The sequence below is a fragment of the Pseudopodoces humilis genome, chromosome 2, assembly GCF_049639895.1.
Source record: "Pseudopodoces humilis isolate 2021_Gansu_Grassland_sample_001 chromosome 2, ASM4963989v1, whole genome shotgun sequence".
Taxonomy (NCBI): Eukaryota; Metazoa; Chordata; class Aves; order Passeriformes; family Paridae; genus Pseudopodoces; species Pseudopodoces humilis.
The window spans coordinates 27,784,008-27,802,554 of NC_142201.1; the positions used below are offsets into that span (position 1 = coordinate 27,784,008).

An 18,547-nucleotide genomic window follows, 5' to 3' on the forward strand; every position below is an offset into this window, starting at 1 on the left:
GAAGAAGCAGGCAAAGTCTACTTTTTCAGTAGTCAATAGTGTCATGGGATGGGGGAACACTGAATAATTTCTTAATGACACGATAAGCCCTAATACTTATGCAGTAATATGACAAATTTAGGAATTTCTTCCAGTAAAATGAGACTGAGCCAATGGGGAAAGAAGAGAAAAGAAGCATAGATTTTGAGTCAGTCTACTAACTTTTTGGTAATTTTTCTGCCAATTCTTACTTCCTGTGAGACACAGTGTGGGTAGTACTAACATTTGGCATAAGCTGTAGCTTCTCTGTTGAGCATGCGACAGAAAGCTCTTTTCCTTTTGGAGATGTACTTGTTATGTCTGATGCTGTAGGAGGGAGACTGAATGGCAGAAAAAAAAACAGTTTCTCTGTCATGATTATGTTAAGAGCAATCTGAAAAAGCATAAGTATAGAATGACTAAAGTGATAAAATCTAAAGCACCTTTACCACAAAGAGCTATAATAATGATGAGCCTCTGCCCTGCAACTCTTCACAGTCAACAAGTATCAAACACAAGAGAAAGAAATAGATCAATGGCAAGGAGGTTGAATTGCAATTTGTGTCCATCCACAGCTGTGCAAGTCTCCTGTTTTGTCTTTTTTCCCTTAAAGTCCAAAACAGTGCATAAAGCCTACGCTAAGCCAAACATGAGGGGATTTTATATAACAGGAATTAATGGACTGGCAATGTAGAGGACCATGTGTTCCAAGTGACAGGCAAAAATATTGCTCAGGTATTGAAATATAACAGTGAAATGATTTGTTTGAAATTCCTTCTAGTATTTAGTAGATAGGACCCATTATTACCTCACATTTAAATCTCTCTGGAGCAGAAAAAGCCCTGTACAATATGCTCATAATACCACATAGTAGATCATGAGATTCAGTCCAAGGTCTGGATTTAAACAGCCTGGACATTTTGTGATGTTTCACCCTTACTTCCAGTTTACCAAATGAAACCACATGAATCTGAATTCCTAACTTTAAGAGATATCCAAAATTGCTCCTAGATCAAATAACAGATTCACATAACTAAAGCCAAAATGCAGATTTTTTTCTTAAGGTTTCCCAGATCTCTAAAACTGTTCCTCAAATCTCATCTAGAGCTGCCCCTGCAGTGTCTTCATAGAGCAGAGTTCATCCCTAAATCTGTTTGGGATATAGAAATGAGGACTGCCTCTCTGCTCAGGGTGAGGGGAACAATCCCCTGGGGCAATCTTAGAGCACATTTAACAAAACAAGATCCCTTTCAGGATAGGAGGGCAGTGCCCAGGTATTTTTTGAAATAGTGGCAGCAACAATTAAATAATTGCTGAATTATTTTGAATTGTTATATTATTGCATTATTATATAAATTAATAAATACATATATTACATAATGCTTGCCTCTGCTGCTGTGAAATGCACCCAGAAGACAATACAGCACTCAAGAGGGAAAGTCCTGTGACCAAGAGACAGGAATGTCCACCTCTAAGGGAGTAGTCCTTCTTCCAGTCCCAATGCATTTCTGTATTTTACATTTAGCAGCTTTGGATGAAATGGTATAAACCTGTAGAGGAATCACACTCTATAGTTTTTGCTTTTACACATCATGACTGCAGAGAAATTTTTCACTCTTCAATATCACACATCTACATTTAAATCAAAGCTAGAAGTAGTTCTGAAGAAGGGTGACAAATGCAAGTTCATAAGTGGTTTCTGTTCATATTTTAACTTAGCAATAATGTATATTAAATGGACAACAAAATCCAATAATTTAGAAAAAAAAATGCCTAATATAGTTGGTAAAAAGTACAGATTTCTGTCCTAAATACAGACTACTTGAACAAAAGCTACCACTCCACTCAGACTTAGTCACGTGTCTACACATATAACTCAGTGTACATTGGTCTGACTCCATGCATTTTGCTGAGATTACTCCAGAAGGAAACTAAGTCCTGACTAGTCCTTTGCCAGGAAAGTCCAAATCTATTACGCAGTTTAGGGGTGCAAACAGGCTCAAAACAGAGAGGATAATCCATGATAATTTTTTAAATGTTCTGGTAAAGACTGCAGGTGCACTTCAAGAGAAGACTAACTTGCTGGAAGAAATTTTTAAGGAAGTCTCCCTTTGTAGTGTCCCTGTTCTCCTGCCTTATGGTCCCTTTGCTGTTGGAAATGGTCTGGAGAGGAGCTCTGGGTAGTAGTCATTGCACTGCTCTCTCCAGCACAGCCTCTTACTTTCTGTCTTCTTATCAGTCCTATGATCCTCTCTACTCCTTAAGGACAAAGAGCACCCTACATTCTCCTCTGGGATAAGAAAGATAATTAGTTCCTAGACCGTCTTTAAGGCCAAATCAGTTGCACTGCTAGTCCTGGGTTGTCATAAGCACAGATGACCAGCTGCCAGGATTTGTGCTTCCTCCAAGCACATTTTGGGGTTTGCTAATTTGTCTCTGCTTAGTAGTTACTTTGAATTCATAAGTCTTTCCAGCAGTTGAGACATCACTTACCTACTTCACACATGTAAAAGCACTCACCCCTCAGTCTGTGCTACAAAATTCAGCAGTGGATTGACCATTAATAAAAAAAATAAAGCTTTTGAGTTATCAAAATAAAGTGTGTCCATTCAGACAGCCCTAAAACCTTAATCACATTCCAGCTAGACAGAATGAAAGATAGTAATAAAAGCTGAAAGCCTGGAGGAGAACTCAGGATCTCAGAACACCCTATGGGTGGCTCCCACTGCCAGAGGGAGAGGACAAACTCCAGAAATCAGCAACCTGCGCCAAGAACAGTAACATTTTGTTACATAACAGCAAGTAACATTTTGTTTAAAACTGAGAGCTGAAGTTTGCAAAAGGACTGCAGCTGCTGTAAATGTCACTTGTGCATGAAAGACAGAGGTAGCCACTTAAGATATCAGTACTCAAAACATTTGAGGATTTATAGATCAGATGTGGCTGAAAGAGGAGATGCAGCCTGGCAGGCAGTGAAGATCATGCAGTCCAGGTGGCACATACTTTCTGCTTGAGAAATTCCTTTTCCTAAGCAGGCAGCTATGCCCTATTCCAGCTGTAACCTCCAAACAGATTTCAGATGCAATACATTCTGCAAGCCTCAGGTTAAGAAAGAGGGTGATGACTGTAATGAAACCTAAAATAAATTGTCCCAGGCAATAATAAATATTCATCAAAGGCATTTGTGTCATCTTTGCTTGTGTGTGTATCCAGAAAATGATAGAGATATAACAAAACCTGAGGAGCAAACATCAATTGTCCCTAATTCAGACAAGCTCAAACATCTCATACAGTTTCTTCTGCTTACTTTTTCCCTTCCATAATCATTGTTTGACATTTGTCTGAGCCAGGAAACCTGGAAGTCAGCCCCCATTTGTGTCCCAAAATGAAGGAGTTGGATAACTCCTTCAGTTGCACCGAAGGAGAATTAGATAGACAGTCACTGACCCAACACCTCCCATGCCCATAGTCCCATACATGAGCAGAGATGTGGGGTTGGTGTCTGCCTGTGGAGGAATGACTGCCAGACAATGGCTTACTGAGAATGCAGAGAAAGGAGGTGTATAACTGTGGTGCCTGATAGGATGTGCTTGACTAAAATCTACTAGCAACATAAACTTTTCTTTTGCCTTATGCAGGAGATGTTGCTTTTGAAGATCAGCTGGATCATCCTCTTAAAGGGCTTTACTCCCTCCATCCCCATGAGAAATACCTTCTTGTTGCAGACCTATAGGTCAAATTCCATTTACAAATCCCAAGACAATTCTTCAGACTCAGGGTTTACTTCTCCCTCTCATCTCTAACACTAGGTCTGGTCAGAGATGGATCACCAGATGTCTAATTTAGATGGGCTTCACTGCAAAATTTATAGCCCAGTTTCTTCCTATTTTGCTCCTTTATTTGACTGAAAGTTGGATTAAAACTGAGGTACAATGTGATAAACATTGAGAATTGACAAACCTTTCCTGGGGGATCGGGTCAAGAGTAGCTCAGTCTGACGTGTGCCTGTTCCTGTCTTTGTGGCAGGACAGCTGGACTCCAGACACCAACATGACTGAGCGCTTTGATTGCCACTACTGCAAAGAGTCTCTGTTTGGTAAGAAGTACATCCTGAAGGAGGACAGCCCCTACTGTGTGAAATGTTATGAAAATCTTTATTCCAACACCTGTGAGGAATGCAAAAAACCTATTGGCGCTGACTGCAAGGTAAGTCAGATTTGTGTCTTCTTACAGAAATCTCGACAGAGCAGCCTGGATACAGAACTCTGAGATCTGGAAGGATCCAGCCTAAGAGCTACACAGGGGTTTCTTTTGATGGGAGAACACGTTCTCTGGACTGTTGTATCTGTTTTGTATTGTTTACCTTCTTTACCTTGTATGGTAATAGAAATGCTCTCCTGTAAAGCACTGAGTGATCTGATGCTCTGATAAAAGAAATTCTCTTTAATTCATTGGCAGAGCCTTTCCTCAGGGCCAGATGGGATCTGAAAGGGAGACAGAAGCTGGTTGTGCCTAACTTTTGGGTCAGAGGGAGCTAAGCCACCGCTGGCTTTGCAGTGACCACACTTCTGTGGTCATCAAGAGACAAGAGACATTGAAGCCAAGGTGCTAACTTGGACGTCACAGAAATCTAGCTAGTGCTGACCTGAGCAATAATTCAAGTGGAGTTATAAAAACTAGAATTTTGATTACAGAATGATAGTAGTGGAGTCCAGTTAAAGAATGGGATGGACAGAACAGAGGCCTTGCTTGCTTGAGTTATGCACTGCTACAACACATAGAAACACCTGCCTGGTACAGATTAGTTGTGACCACCTGTGTTTCTTTTAAATTAATTAAAACCATTGGAGCACATGCCAGTTTCATCCTGCCTGAATGGGGACAGAGGAGCCATCCAGTGAAGTGTTTGTTATACAGCTACTAACAGATTTCATCCTCTTGCATAAAATTGACCTGTTCAAAGCTGGGCAAGATTTTCACTGACAGAGTGAGGTTGCAGTAGAACTGCAATTTGCATTGCGTGGTCACAAGATTCTTCACTGACCCAAGGATATCTGATTTTTGATTTCCCACTGCTGATCTGTACCTCTAGAAATACAAACTAATTCCCATTAGTGATACTATCACTCAATCACTACTTCAGAGATATAAAAATATATGCTTACTCAGATTGGAAAAAATAAATGTCTCATACCTTCCAAAATGATCTACAGCACCCTATTGGCAAATCAGTAGGAAAGTCCCTTTCAGAAGCCTTAAAAAGGTAAATATGTTTCACAGCCATGTCAGGGAACTGGCAATAATCTGTAAGAAGGTATAAAATTACCAGCTTTCCTACAGCTCATAAATATTCAGGTTAGAGATGAGATACAGCTGGCCTGGCCTGACCTGAAAAAAGCAAAATATTCCTGCCTCATTCCAGAATTTGCTTTTGTTTTAAGGACTCTTTCTAATCCCCTGAGAAGATATTTCCATGTGCTGATAGTCAAGAATTTAAAAACTTGGACCAGCTTCAACAAATCTCAGTCAAAGTATTCAGGAATTAATCGGGCTGAACTTTTCAACCCAGTTTTATGTATTTAGGGAGTGTGTGGGTGTTATCCGATATACTGCTTTACTTTTAAGTGAAACACACTCTAATATCAGATAGGAAAAAAAAAGCTCCAACTCTCTGCAATCTAAGAATATTTTATCTATGTAAAGAACCAAAACTATATGTGGAAAACACAACTAAGAGGCAGTAAATAAAGATTTCTTAAAGAGCTATAAATTGTGCCAAAACTAAATGTGTCCTTTTTTGTTTCTGTGCTGTTTGTGCCTGTCCATGCTTCATGCTGTAGCTTTGGAAGCTGTTGAACAATTTGAAGCAAATTCTGACAGATGGATAAAAGTTGAAAGTTAAATTCCTGTAAGTTTACTGGAAAAATCCCATGTTTGAGTAGAAAAAGAGATCCTATGAATGTTCTCACTGAGAAGAAAACTAGAGTAGTTTTTCAATGACTGTAACAGACACTATAGAACACATTTGAGAGAGCCCTTACAAGTGCCTCAGCCACAAGATAAGTTTCAGATGAAGTGTGTGCACTGTATGACTGAGAATAATTCAGCCATGAAACAATCACCAAAAAAAACAGGCTTCTCCTCATCAAACTGTATGAATACATAGGTATATAAACACATAAGAAATACATGCACACACACATATATGTATGCGTTTTTACATAAATCTTTTTACACATTGCATTTACTTTTTCACCTGAACAAAGAAAAGAAATTGTACTATGTTTGGGAATTAAACCAGTGTGTTTACTGCACATACAAAGTGGACTCAAATGTGTTTGTTTGCTCAACATAACCTAAAAATGTAAAATTTGGAATAAAAAACCTAATGGAGTGACAGTGTCATGAGAAAAGGCCATTATCCAGGCCTTTGCATCTGGCAGTGGCATCTACACTTACATCCACATTACAACCTGGAAAGTCCCTTCTTGGCCACCATTATCTACACAGAGAAAAGCTGCATTCAGAACCAGATGCTCTTAATTTCCTTCTTTCCCACCCTCCCAATTACAATCAAACCTCCTGTAGCTGACAGGGTGACAGCAAAGTGAAACCACAGGTGCTGAGGGCACCTGTAACACTCGAATTCTGACAGCACTGGATTCTGAGAGGGTGACACTGATGCTGGATTTTCACATTGTGTTTTAGCTATAGCACAGAGAGCCTGCAAGACAGCAATGCTGTAGAGAAACTTACCTTGAATTCAAGTCAGGGGAGAATTTTCTTCACTATCTTTCTAGTTTTTAAGGTAGTTTATGGGTAACTGTGAACATAACTGAGTAATAACTAATTTGCTCTTTATTTTAAAAGAACAAGTCTTTCCCCACCAAAAAAATCCCTGAATGACACCTTTGGGCATAGGCCATTTCATTAACTGTCTACAGTTCTAGCTGATGCTTACAAAACTTTCACAGACAAAAGCTTCATATACTGAGTGGTAGGAGGCACCAGCAGGCAGTATGAAAACATGATGCCATTTCTCTCACACCTATTACACATTATCAATATACCAACAAGATATAGGAGAAATTTACTGTTTCTAGAAAAAAATCGGCATTTTATTGGCTAAGTCCCTGGTGAATGCTCACCATACCTACAGTTTCATACTTATTTCTGGAAATCCTTACATCTTGTACCCATTTGTTTAACCACTCAAGGGTTACTTTTAATCCTGTGTTTAATGCAGTCCACAATTTTGCCTTGGCAGGCAGAAGGCAGTGAAAACTGTCTCTGTGAAATGTGAAAATTAAATTATGAGTGGATTGTGAGATACAGCTACTGTGTCAGCACACAGGCAAAAAATGGCTCAAAAGGGTCATTCTAACACATAAACCAAACAAAAAAAAAATAAAAGTAAAACCTTCAGTAATGAGGATCAGAAAAGGAAAAATATAATTATTTTTCTAATTTTTAATATTTAAGTCCTGCCTCAACATGCAACACTTTTTTTGGCTCATTACTGAATCTCAGGCTAGTTGTTGTAAAGTGAAATGGTAAAAGAAGTGGATACCTTAATATCTTCTCATACATGTAAGCGGCTGAGTACAGCACAATATCACTTGTTTCTACTTTTTCTCAACATACTTTTATAGGTATGTGCCAGCCTAACATACTTAAGTGTTTTGCTACAGGGTATGTGCAGCTAAAATCTGCACGGCATCTAGTTGGAGTAGCCCATTTCCTACATTCAACCTTCTGAAAAGACCATTGTGGCAGGCAAAAAAGCCATGAACAACATATACAGTTACTGTTCTGGTAATAAGCTCTCAAATCTTCTTCCTACCGGGTGCCTGTTGAAACCCCGTTGAAGAGATATGGTAGTGCATAATGGCTTCAGTTTGCTTAGACTTCAAAAGCCTGAGGAGAAGACAATATAAATGCAGGGTATGAGGAGCCCAAGTTTAACCCAGGTAACTGGTAACCCCAGTCTAAGGGGTCTTCTGGGTTTTTTTAAAGACACACACTTTTCTAAGTCACATGCAGTCCTGCCCTAGAGGCCAAATAAACCATGCTGGAGCAAAACAATACAGAGCTATGGAGAAGCTGTAAAAGTTGTTCTCGCCAATGTTAACAGTTATCTTGCTGAAGATTCCTTTGTGGGTGTCATAATGAAAATAAGTGAAAATACAACAGGAATTAGTTGTATATCACTTGTACCTTCTGCTGTGATGCATTTATTTGGGTCACAATCAGCTAGCATAAACTAGAGCTCACATGCCTAGACTAAACCTGATGTTCTTTCAGCTTAACAGAGGAGCAGCCTGACATTAAGAAAGCTTTAACTCAGTTTTTACACATGCTTTTCCAGTGTAGAATTTGTTCCAGATCAATATATCTGAAGCTTATAGACAAGCTAAAGTCTCCAGTAATACTTACAACATGCTGAAATAGACCAAACCTCCTTTTTAGTGACATAAGAGGCATAAATGGTTTTGTCAGTACCTTGGACTTCCTTGCTTTCCGATGTGACAGATTCAGAGAGAGAAAGCAATATCCATTTCATCAGTCTAATATTCTACTGACAAAGACAAACATCTTGGACTCTCTCTACATTCAATGACAATAGTTATAGTAATCCAGAGTAGCTAAAGATTATTCAATCCACTTTTTATCTTGGGTACTTTTTGTTGTAGCTTTGCTTCATGACTTCATCATGATGAAATACCTGCTGTTGTCACCTACCCAGCTAATGCCTATAAAATCTTGCCATCATCACTGATTCAGGGATCAAATCTTTCATCATTGACACCTAATCTTTGTCTTCATTACTCCTCTTCTAAAAGACATGCACTTTCTTCAGGGTATAATTTCATTGATAAAATAAGAATACATCAGCACATGAATTTTGAATATTAGAAAATAGCTTGCTGAAAATTGCAAAACTAGGAAATGACAGCTAGTGAGGAAAAATAATTGAATACGTCATGTTACAAGAGAAAGAAAATCAGATCTGTTGTTCTACTTCCTAAAAGGCAAATTTCAGTTCTTTTTGAAAGCAGTGTATATTGTGTTTTTTCTGTTGAAAATATATGAGACCGGATTTAGGGTATTTGACCTCACCTAAGGAGAGGTCTTCCTAAAGGGAAGAAAAAAACCAGAAGTAACTTTCAAACAAGATTGGTTTGAATTTGAAATCTCAGAGATGAAAGACACATTGGGTATCAATTGTTACTCACAATGATTCAAAAAATTTAGGTGAGTACCACAGATGTCCAAACAGAAATGCTTATTTGCATGGTCAAATTCTGACAGAATTTGAAAGAAGTTTAACAAGCTACCACATATCAGCTAAGCTGAATGAAACTATTTCAGTGTTTCCTGCTAGCTGTTTATGAGAACAAGGCTCCCAAAGACACAATATTGTTTTAGGTTAAGCTAAATCTGTGGTATCTTTTGTTTGTTCCGGGCTGAGATTGCACATTTGAAGTTACCTGTGACTGCTCTGACTGACATCGTACAGTTTATGCCAGATCAGGTACAAACCCTTTGTGATGCTTCACACAAGTGAAAAATTGGAATTCATTATTCTACCACTCACTCTTTTCCTTCAGTTAACCCGATTAGTTTAGTGCCTGCAATAAATACACAGTAGATCTTGAGCTAGAACCTGAGAACTTATTTTGGCTGAATTTTTATACTCCCTATTCATGACAATTGTAGCCTTTCACACTCCCAACTTAAACCAGAGCCTCTGTATTTTGGGGTAGACACTGTTTCTTGTAATCATCCAAGCTCTAGTTTGAATCTAAAGACATAGTTCAAGTGTTACACGAACAGGCCACCTTAATTTAAATGCTAAAAAGCACAATCCACCCTTTTAGGTCCCAATTTTGAGAAGGACTGTTTCTTTTAAATAATAAAAGGAACGAGTGTGGGGAGAATTTTAAATACTAACACACCCACACTAATCCCTTGGCCAGAACTCTGGATCACTTGAGGCAGGTACAATGTGATCTTATACCTTTCAGTACAATCCACATCTGAAATATAGGTAAAGCAAAACACAAGCGAAACACAGTAAAAATTTATTGTAGTGAAAAAAACCCAGAGATCAGCCTCATTCCATCCTTGGTGTAAATCTGTCAAAAAAATACCAGAATGCAATTGGGAAAAAATATTTCTGTTCAGGAGTAAATATGAAATTAACTAGAAATCGGCAATAGTTAAGGCAAATAGGGGAAATCTATCATTCCTATCAGGCTAACAAGTTTTAATCCAACTCAAAAGCGGGGCTTTATTCTCAAAGGAAATACCTAAGTGAAATTAGCTGTTCCTCTGTCACATACAAAAAGGGTTACCTTGAATTGAAAAAGGGTTGATAGTTGTCATGAGCTGCTCTTGGTTATCACAGCAAAATAAGTTCACCTTCACCAGAACATTTTGTTTTCTTCAAATTAGCCCCAGCTCCTGGCTGGAGTTCAGATTTGGATGTGTTTGCATTCTCTGAGCTTCCGGTTGTGCAAACTATTCATTCCACTTACTCTCTGGTTTTGGATTTCCACAGGATCTGTCTTACAAGGACCGCCACTGGCATGAAACCTGCTTCCAGTGCTTCCAGTGCAAGAATTCATTGGTGGACAAACCTTTTGCTGCAAAAGAGGAACATCTACTTTGCACTGACTGCTACTCCAATGAATACTCTTCCAAGTGTAATGAGTGCAAGAAGACTATTATGCCAGGTTAGGATGCTCATTTCTTTGGACTAAATATCAGCCCCAAACTCAGCAACATTTGTGAGAAATGTTTCTCCTTGACTATTTCTACTAAGTCATGCTGAACTGTGTAAAAAATTGGTGAGGTGAGGGTGCATTCTAGGCCACTTCCACGACCAGAACATGTCATGTTCTTAATGGCTCATGGAAGAACTTCCATTCACATGAAACTTTTTGTCTAATTACTCTAAATTTAGTTTCTCTCAAACAGATGAAGTACTGGTCAAAGTGCCTCTGAGGTCTTTCTTGAGAACAAAGATAAGAAGCAGGAAAGAGCTATTTTCTTTCTCAACATGAAACATGAGGTTACAGTAAGAGATTGATAAAACCTGGTCTTCTCACATCAATACTATAGTATTCTGTGATGATTTGAGGGCTTTAAAGTTGAAGTGCTATCACTGCAGAAATAAAATGTTAAATGGCAGTTTGAAGAATCCTTGTACACACTCTGTAATGATTAGTAGTTACTTTGTCAGCTCGTTCTGACATTAGTCATCTCAGATAAAAGGCGAAAACCACAATATTTTGCTCCTGGGGTGCAAAAATGAAGGATTGATGATGAAATAAGACAACAATATTTAAAAGCAGATGACCCTATCTATCTATGACTGGGTTTAGGCATCTCCTATTATTCCATATGCACCCATTTTGCTGACACAGCAATAAAAACTGACATGCTTGGGAATAGCCAGTGCTAGTTTTAAAGCTGGAACTACATGACACAGACAGTCCACTCATATCTCAGAAAGCCAGCTGTATCCTGGACTGCATCCAAAACAGTGTGGGCAGCAGGTCAAAGGAGGTGGTTCTGCCCCATAACTTTGCTCTTGAGAGATCCCACCTGGAGTGCTGCATTCAGCTCTGGGGACCCCAGCACAAGAAAAACATGGAACTGTTGGAGGAGGGCTACGAAGAGGGCTGGAGCACTTCACTTATAAAGACAAGTCAAGAGAGTTAGGATTGTTCAGCCAGAAGAAAAGGCTCTGGGGAAACCCAATTGCAGCCTTTCAGTACTGAAAGGGGACCTTTAACAAAGATGGGGACAAACTTTTCAGCAGGGCCTGTGGCAGTGTAGAACAAAGTGTAGCAGTTTTAAAGTAAAAGAGGGTTGACTTATATTAGATATAAGGAATAAGTTTTCTATAATGAGGGGGTAAGGTAGAACACTGGAACAGGTTTCCCAGAGAGGTGGTGGATTTCCCATGCCTGGAAAAATTCAAGGTCAGTTTGGATGGGCTTCTGAGCAACCTCATCAAGTGGAAGATGCCCCTGTTTACTGTGAGGACTTGGACTAGATGATCTTTAAAGGTTCTTTTCAACCAAAACTATTCTACAAGTCTATGATTCTATAATTTTATGTGCATATATATTCTTAGAACTGTTCATTGGATTCATCGCCATTGTCAGTGATTTACTGAAAGGATCTCTTTTTTGCCTATGGCAGCTATACATTGATCTATAGTAATGGAGGCTGGATTCAGTGACACAGAATCCCTTCTTCCCTTATAACCCAAAAGAGAAGAAATTAATTTTTGTAAGCTTTACAACTACCCACTGGTCTCTAGCTGCTTACCCAAGATAGCAGAGATGCCAACACATTGGAAGAGCAGTACACTCAGCATGGTTTTACTACTCAGCACACTGTGGTAGTACAGGAGCTACAGCAGAGGAGTATGGTCACCAGTGGAAGCATAATTCATTTTGAAAGAACCAGCAAGTGGTTGGATACCCTTTATGGAGACTGTTAATGCTAAACTTGACCTTTGCTTTGAGCCACTAAATGTAAAACGTTGATTTAATGAAGCTTTATCATGATGTGCCCATATAGGTGATTACAAGCTTGGTCTTTCAGTCCTTCTGCAAACTCAACTCATGCTGGCTTCAGTCTAGTAGCTAACAAAACAGGGCTCTCCCTGCTTTGACAGTGACAACAGCATCCCAAAGAGCAGAGCTGAAAATGTGAAAATAAAATTCTAGACTATTAAAAAAATTATCCACATCTCATTTTTCCAGAATATTATTATTTCAAGGACTGATTTGTTTTCTCCTTGACATGATTTAGGAAGTTACCAGCACAGAGAAGGCAAAATTTGTAGAATGGAGCAGATTCAAGTATTCAAGAATGTAAGCAACAGAAAGAAAGATAATTAATATTTCACTTACTAATGATTCAAGTCAATTTAAAAAAAAAAATAAACCACCAAATAAATCCTGAAGTATGCCTCTCAGCAGAATTTAATGAGATCATAAAAGAAGAAAAACATGCAACTAGTAAACAAAGATGAACTGCTTGAGAAGGGGAAGAATGGTGAAACTTCACCCTGCAGTAATAGGGGTGGGCAGAATTGGCATCAAAGGCATTAGTGTGGCTCTTCATCATTAGCCAACTCGATCAGCTTGTCAGTCTTCCAAGTATTTGACTTCATGTTTGCTGTTACAGGCTCCAAGAGTGATGCAGAACTGTAGGAACAACATTTGTTTGTTTATCCTTCTGGCCAGTATCAAATATTCTGACTCAAACTGGTACATAGTATGGTACATAGGAAACCATACCTTGTGCAAAGAAATTTATCCATATAACAGTTCATCTCCAATTTCCTGGAATGGCTCAGAGTCCACCTGCCATACTGTGGACTGAATCTGCAAAGAACACTCTCTGAACCCTAGAACTTTGTTCTAGAGGAGTGCATTTATTTCCTAACTACCATACCACTTTTCTGCTTTTCAATAAAGGATTGTTTAAATTCCACATTTCAACCATATTTTCAATTCAGCTGAAAACAGAGAGAAAGCTTCTTTCTTACTGAAAGGTTGAAAATCATTTAGGATAGGTGTTGCTGAGCTGGAAACCATTGCAATGCAATGTTCTCAATGAGAACAAGAGAAAAAGCCCCTGAGCAGATAGGAAATAATCCATTGTCTCAAGATAGTGACTATATTTTATTGGAAAAGGAGGCAAGATGTTTGCCAAGAATGGCATGCCCCATCTCTGTCAGTGTTCAAAGCCAGGTTGGATCAGGCTCTGAGAATCTGGTCTCATGAAAGGTGTCCCTGTCTATGGAAGAGACTTTAAAACTAGATGATCTTTAAGGTGTCTTCCAGCCCAATTTATTCCTTGAGTCTGTACTTAACCAGGTACCTTGCTGCTATTTGAAAAAGAAACAAAACATTCCACAAAACAGTGGAATGAATGAGGTTAATCTTTAATGAGGAATGGCCTTACCTCCACTCAGCACTAACAGCAGCTTACACTGGTTTCTGTCCCATTCACTTAAATCTTCCTGTGCATTGAAATTCATTATTTGCCTAATAATGACACAAAAAGCTGTTTTAGGCTATAGCTATTTGAAATAAACGTTTATCTTCTTTGCAGGAGAAGAACCACTTGCTCTCCAAAAACCTAAAATGGTACCAAATGTCATGCAAAGCTGGTAGGAACATGAAATAACCTCTAGCTCATAGCTGCAATTCTTCTTGACTGGCAGTCAGCTACCCAGCAATCAAGAGTTATGAACTGAATCTATCTCACCCAGAAGTTCAGCTGATGCTTCTCATTACAGGTACTCGGAAGATGGAATACAAGGGCAACAGCTGGCACGAGACCTGCTTTATCTGCTACCGCTGCCAGCAGCCTATTGGGACAAAGAGCTTCATCCCTAAGGACAATCAAAACTTTTGTGTACCCTGCTATGAAAAGCAGTTTGCCATGCAATGCGTCCACTGCAAGAAGGTAGAGCTCTTATTTTGCTTACGGGAAACCTAAGGGATTGAAGTCCATCCCATTTTATATCCAAGTAGGCAGAATATCTCATTTTGGTATGCCTAAAAAGATTAAGTCTTAACTGGTTTTAAGAGATGATATAATTTCAGTTCCACTTGTAAGAGAAAACTCACTGACATAGTCTGGAGAAGCAGAAAGTAAATACTTCATCTGAAATACTAAATAAACTAGTGTTTCCCAAAGAAAGTAACAGGGAAGTTGAAGCACATCAGGTAATTCCTTCACCATGAAGAAAGGAACAGGTGAAGGAACAGCAATGAGACAAACTCTAGTATGTGCATACAAAAAGCAACATACAAAGAGTAGCTTGAAAAACAGAGTACAATTGAGAGTGAGATTTTACAATATGTGCAGAATAAAGTACTTTTAGCATGGGGCTTCTTTTTATAAATAAGGAAATTACAATAAACCACTTACATTATTTTCTCAAGGTCAACTCCAGGCAAAATTATAATCTTCCTGTTGCTAAGCCTTCTTCTCCTCCTCCCACCCACTGAAATCTCATCACCCTTCCTCTTTACCAAATCATAATACAAACCTGCCTCTCTTAAGAAAACACTTTTTTGTCTTTTTTTTTCCTGAAACAGGCTATCACCACAGGAGGTGTGACCTACCGGGAGCAGCCATGGCATAAGGAGTGCTTTGTGTGCACTGCATGCAAGAAGCAGTTGTCTGGACAGCGCTTTACCTCCAGGGATGAGTTTGCATACTGCTTGAGCTGCTTCTGCAACCTCTACTCCAAAAAGTGTGCTGGATGCACAAACCCAATCAGTGGTAGGTCTCTCATGGCTGGTACCTTTGCATTTTGTGGAAGTTTTATGTATTGAGTTGCTACTAAAGGCAAAACTAAACAAAAAGTCTGACCTATTACAAGAGATGCCCAACTAAACTTTTTCATGGAACTCCAGCTACTCCAGCTCCTCATTTTTGAGGTTAAGCAAAAGACAATTACTACTAAGAGGCATTTCTCCCTCTTTTTTTTTCTTTCATTTGTACAACTTCAATATACCTGATGATGACTACCATATCCTCAAACTCTGGAATGCTTTTTTACTAAACTGCTTCTTTTCCCGAGGAATTCTTCCTTCAGAACTCTGAATCAAGTCATGACACATGACAGACTTATTTTTTAATTATCTAAATGCACCTCTACAAAACATAAATTATGCTCAGGCACCATAAAACATTCTGTAAAAAACTACCAGAATTCTGTTCAGAGGCAGGTGCTTTGCTTTTCTTCTGCTGCGTGTTGCAGGGCCATCCCTTGGAAGTTCATTTCTGCTATTATCACCAGGGATAAGAGCCTTGCTCATTAACTTTGCTGAAAGCAACAGAAGTATTTGAAAATCTTAGTCACTACAGAATAAGGGTGGCAAAATTAGCACAGCAACAAACAGATTTGTCACAATGGCATTTTGTCACTGCTGTATGTCGGATGTCCATGTCAGTCTGCATGACCTGATGGCTGACCTGCTATTCTCTTCTTGTAACAGAACGATTTTGCTTTTCAAACAGGACTTGGAGGAACCAAGTACATCTCTTTTGAAGAACGGCAGTGGCATAATGATTGCTTTAACTGTAAGAAGTGCTCCCTTTCACTGGTGGGTCGTGGCTTCCTCACAGAAAGGGATGACATCCTTTGCCCTGAATGTGGAAAGGATATTTAAAGCTCAAACTAAGAGGTGAGGAAGAAGGGAGGAAAGCTGTGCTCGCAATATATAGTCTGAAACACATGGATGTTCAGTTAGTTTTGCCACTCTGTGTCTCACTGTATATTAACATTTCTTAACATTTTTCTTTATACTCTCCAAATCTGGAGGGAAAACAACTTGAAAACCTCTAATAGCAGTGTCGGTGTTTAAGATTTCTACCAATAGCAAAAACTAATGCAAAATTCATGATGTAAAACTACTTGGCTGTTTTTGACATAACATACTATTTTTAAGGTTTTTGGTTTTATTTTTCCTAACAAATATTCCCGTTACAAGCAAGTGATACAGTTCAAGGATTACAATGGCCACACACAATACATTCATAGGTGGATATTTAGGGTGAAGCCTTCAGCCCACTGAAATCAATGGAAAAGGCCATTCAAAAGGCCTTTCATAAGGCTGGTGTAACCCCAGTGTTCTTGAGCTATGTGACTAGTGTGTGCTGTCAAGTCTGTAGAAAGACTGCAAAAGTAGAGTGTGTTTCAATGTACATGGATTTGTGACACGCCACAAAGAGATAATGATGAAACAGTGGGAGTGCTTCATGACAGATACACATTTTATTGCATGTCTAGCTGATCATTGTGTGAAGTACAAGTTCTGATTGACAGTGTCAGTATCACAGTTAGTTGACATTACACTGCACATTGTATTTTTCAAAATAAAATTATTTAAAACAAAACTTCAATTGTGGCTTAATTGTATTTACATAATATTTACAAAAATGTTTTCACATTCTGAAGAAACACAATGCATACAAACACAACCCTTTTTGCACCCAATTTTGTGGGGTGTGAAGTTCAGACAATTCTCAGAAGGGCCCTGCTGTACAACATAGTCTTTTACTAATTGAAGTCAGTGGGAAAACTATCAGCAAAAATGAACAAGTGTGTGAAAACACACTGAACTGACTGCAGCTGATAAAAATGTGTTCATAGGCTCTAAACTCAAGCCAAAATACTTTTCTTCTCAGCAAGCAAGGAGGTCAAGACAACTCAAAAGGCAGCTATCTATCTTCCCGAAAGTCAGAAGTTCAACTTCTAGTAGGGCATGCTTTAATTTTGTTCTCTATTGGGATACATAATACCTTTTGTTGTAGCATAATTTCTGCTACATGTTTGCCACAGCAGCAACTGTCAGCAACAGCATGCTAGCAGGACAGTAACATCAAAAGGAAACAATACAAAGGAAAAGAAACCTTTTCCCAACTGCAAGAAATATTGCCATTTTATGCAATGTACAATCCCAGTACACCTTCCAGATGGAATTCATTTGTGTTCAGAAGAAGGAGGAAAGAAATATGTCACACCTCCAACAGGAATCTTCGGATGTGAAATTAAGATTTAGAAATATACTTACTCTGTGTGCTACTAGGCAGGGAAAGTTTGCTCCTAGCTTCTGCCACCACTCTTGAGTTTGTCTCTTTGTACCAAGTGCAAAGCACTCACAGGTCATTCCCCTTTCATTAATTCAACAATTGAAATAGATGTATCTGATCAGATTTAGTTTATTGCACACTGTGAAGAACTTGGCTGGCTGACATTTTTGAAGTGCACACTGTGATGTGTAACATCAGAATTCAGTGAATGACTAAATTCCGTCCCTTGGTGATTTCATTCTATGATGAAAGCTGTAACAAATATTCACAAAAATCGCTCTTTATCCATACCTCCAAAAGGAGGGCAAAGCCCTCTCTCCTCAGGGGTCTGCCAATCCCCCAGCACATTGCTGCTCTGCTCTAGTATTTTGCTGAGAGAAGAAAGATTCCTTTGAGCTAAAGGGGTAGTGCCCCTGTACTTGGCACTGATGACAAGCCACATCTTGAGACATGTGCTCAGTTTGAGGTGCCTCACTAAAATCAGGACAGAGGTGCTGGAGAGCATCCAGAGAATAACAATGGAGCTGGTGAACCAGCTGAAGCTGGGAGTTGCTTAGCCTGGAGAAAAGAAGGCTGAGGTGTACAACTGCCTGAAAGGAGATCATAGCAATGTGGGGCTTGGCCTCTTTCTCTCAGGCAGCTTGTGATAAGACAAGGGGAAACAGCCTCAGATTTTGATAAGGGAAGTTCAGGCCAGGTATTAGGAAAATTTTCTTGACTGGATGTGGTAAAACAGGCTCCCAGGGAATGGTGGAGTCACCCACCATCTTTGGAAGTATTCAAAAAACACGCAGACCTGGCGCTTTGTGATACAACTTAATGTGCACGTGGAATTCAGTTGAAGGTTGGACTTGATGATCTTGTATTTACCAACCCTGATGATTCT

The 18,547-nt window shown here is 39.1% G+C and overlaps 1 protein-coding gene across 4 annotated transcripts in view; it reads left to right on the top strand.

Moving 5' to 3' along the window:
* The window catches only part of FHL2 (four and a half LIM domains 2), a 37,479-nt gene extending 20,508 nt beyond the window's left edge, over positions 1 to 16,971 (top strand). For 2 of the 4 annotated variants that reach the window (XM_014255575.2, XM_014255608.2), the window contains exons 2-6: positions 4,050 to 4,224; positions 10,583 to 10,757; positions 14,351 to 14,520; positions 15,159 to 15,345; positions 16,087 to 16,971. In XM_014255575.2, the coding sequence (XP_014111050.1) occupies positions 4,069 to 4,224; positions 10,583 to 10,757; positions 14,351 to 14,520; positions 15,159 to 15,345; positions 16,087 to 16,238 (840 nt within the window). In that variant the 5' untranslated portion in view covers positions 4,050 to 4,068 and the 3' untranslated portion in view covers positions 16,239 to 16,971. Of the gene's footprint in view, positions 1 to 4,044; positions 4,225 to 10,582; positions 10,758 to 14,350; positions 14,521 to 15,158; positions 15,346 to 16,086 lie in introns of all 4 variants that reach the window. The other 2 variants (XM_088051449.1, XM_005516561.2) reach the window with 1 other exon arrangement.
* Positions 16,972 to 18,547: the final 1,576 nt, after the last annotated feature.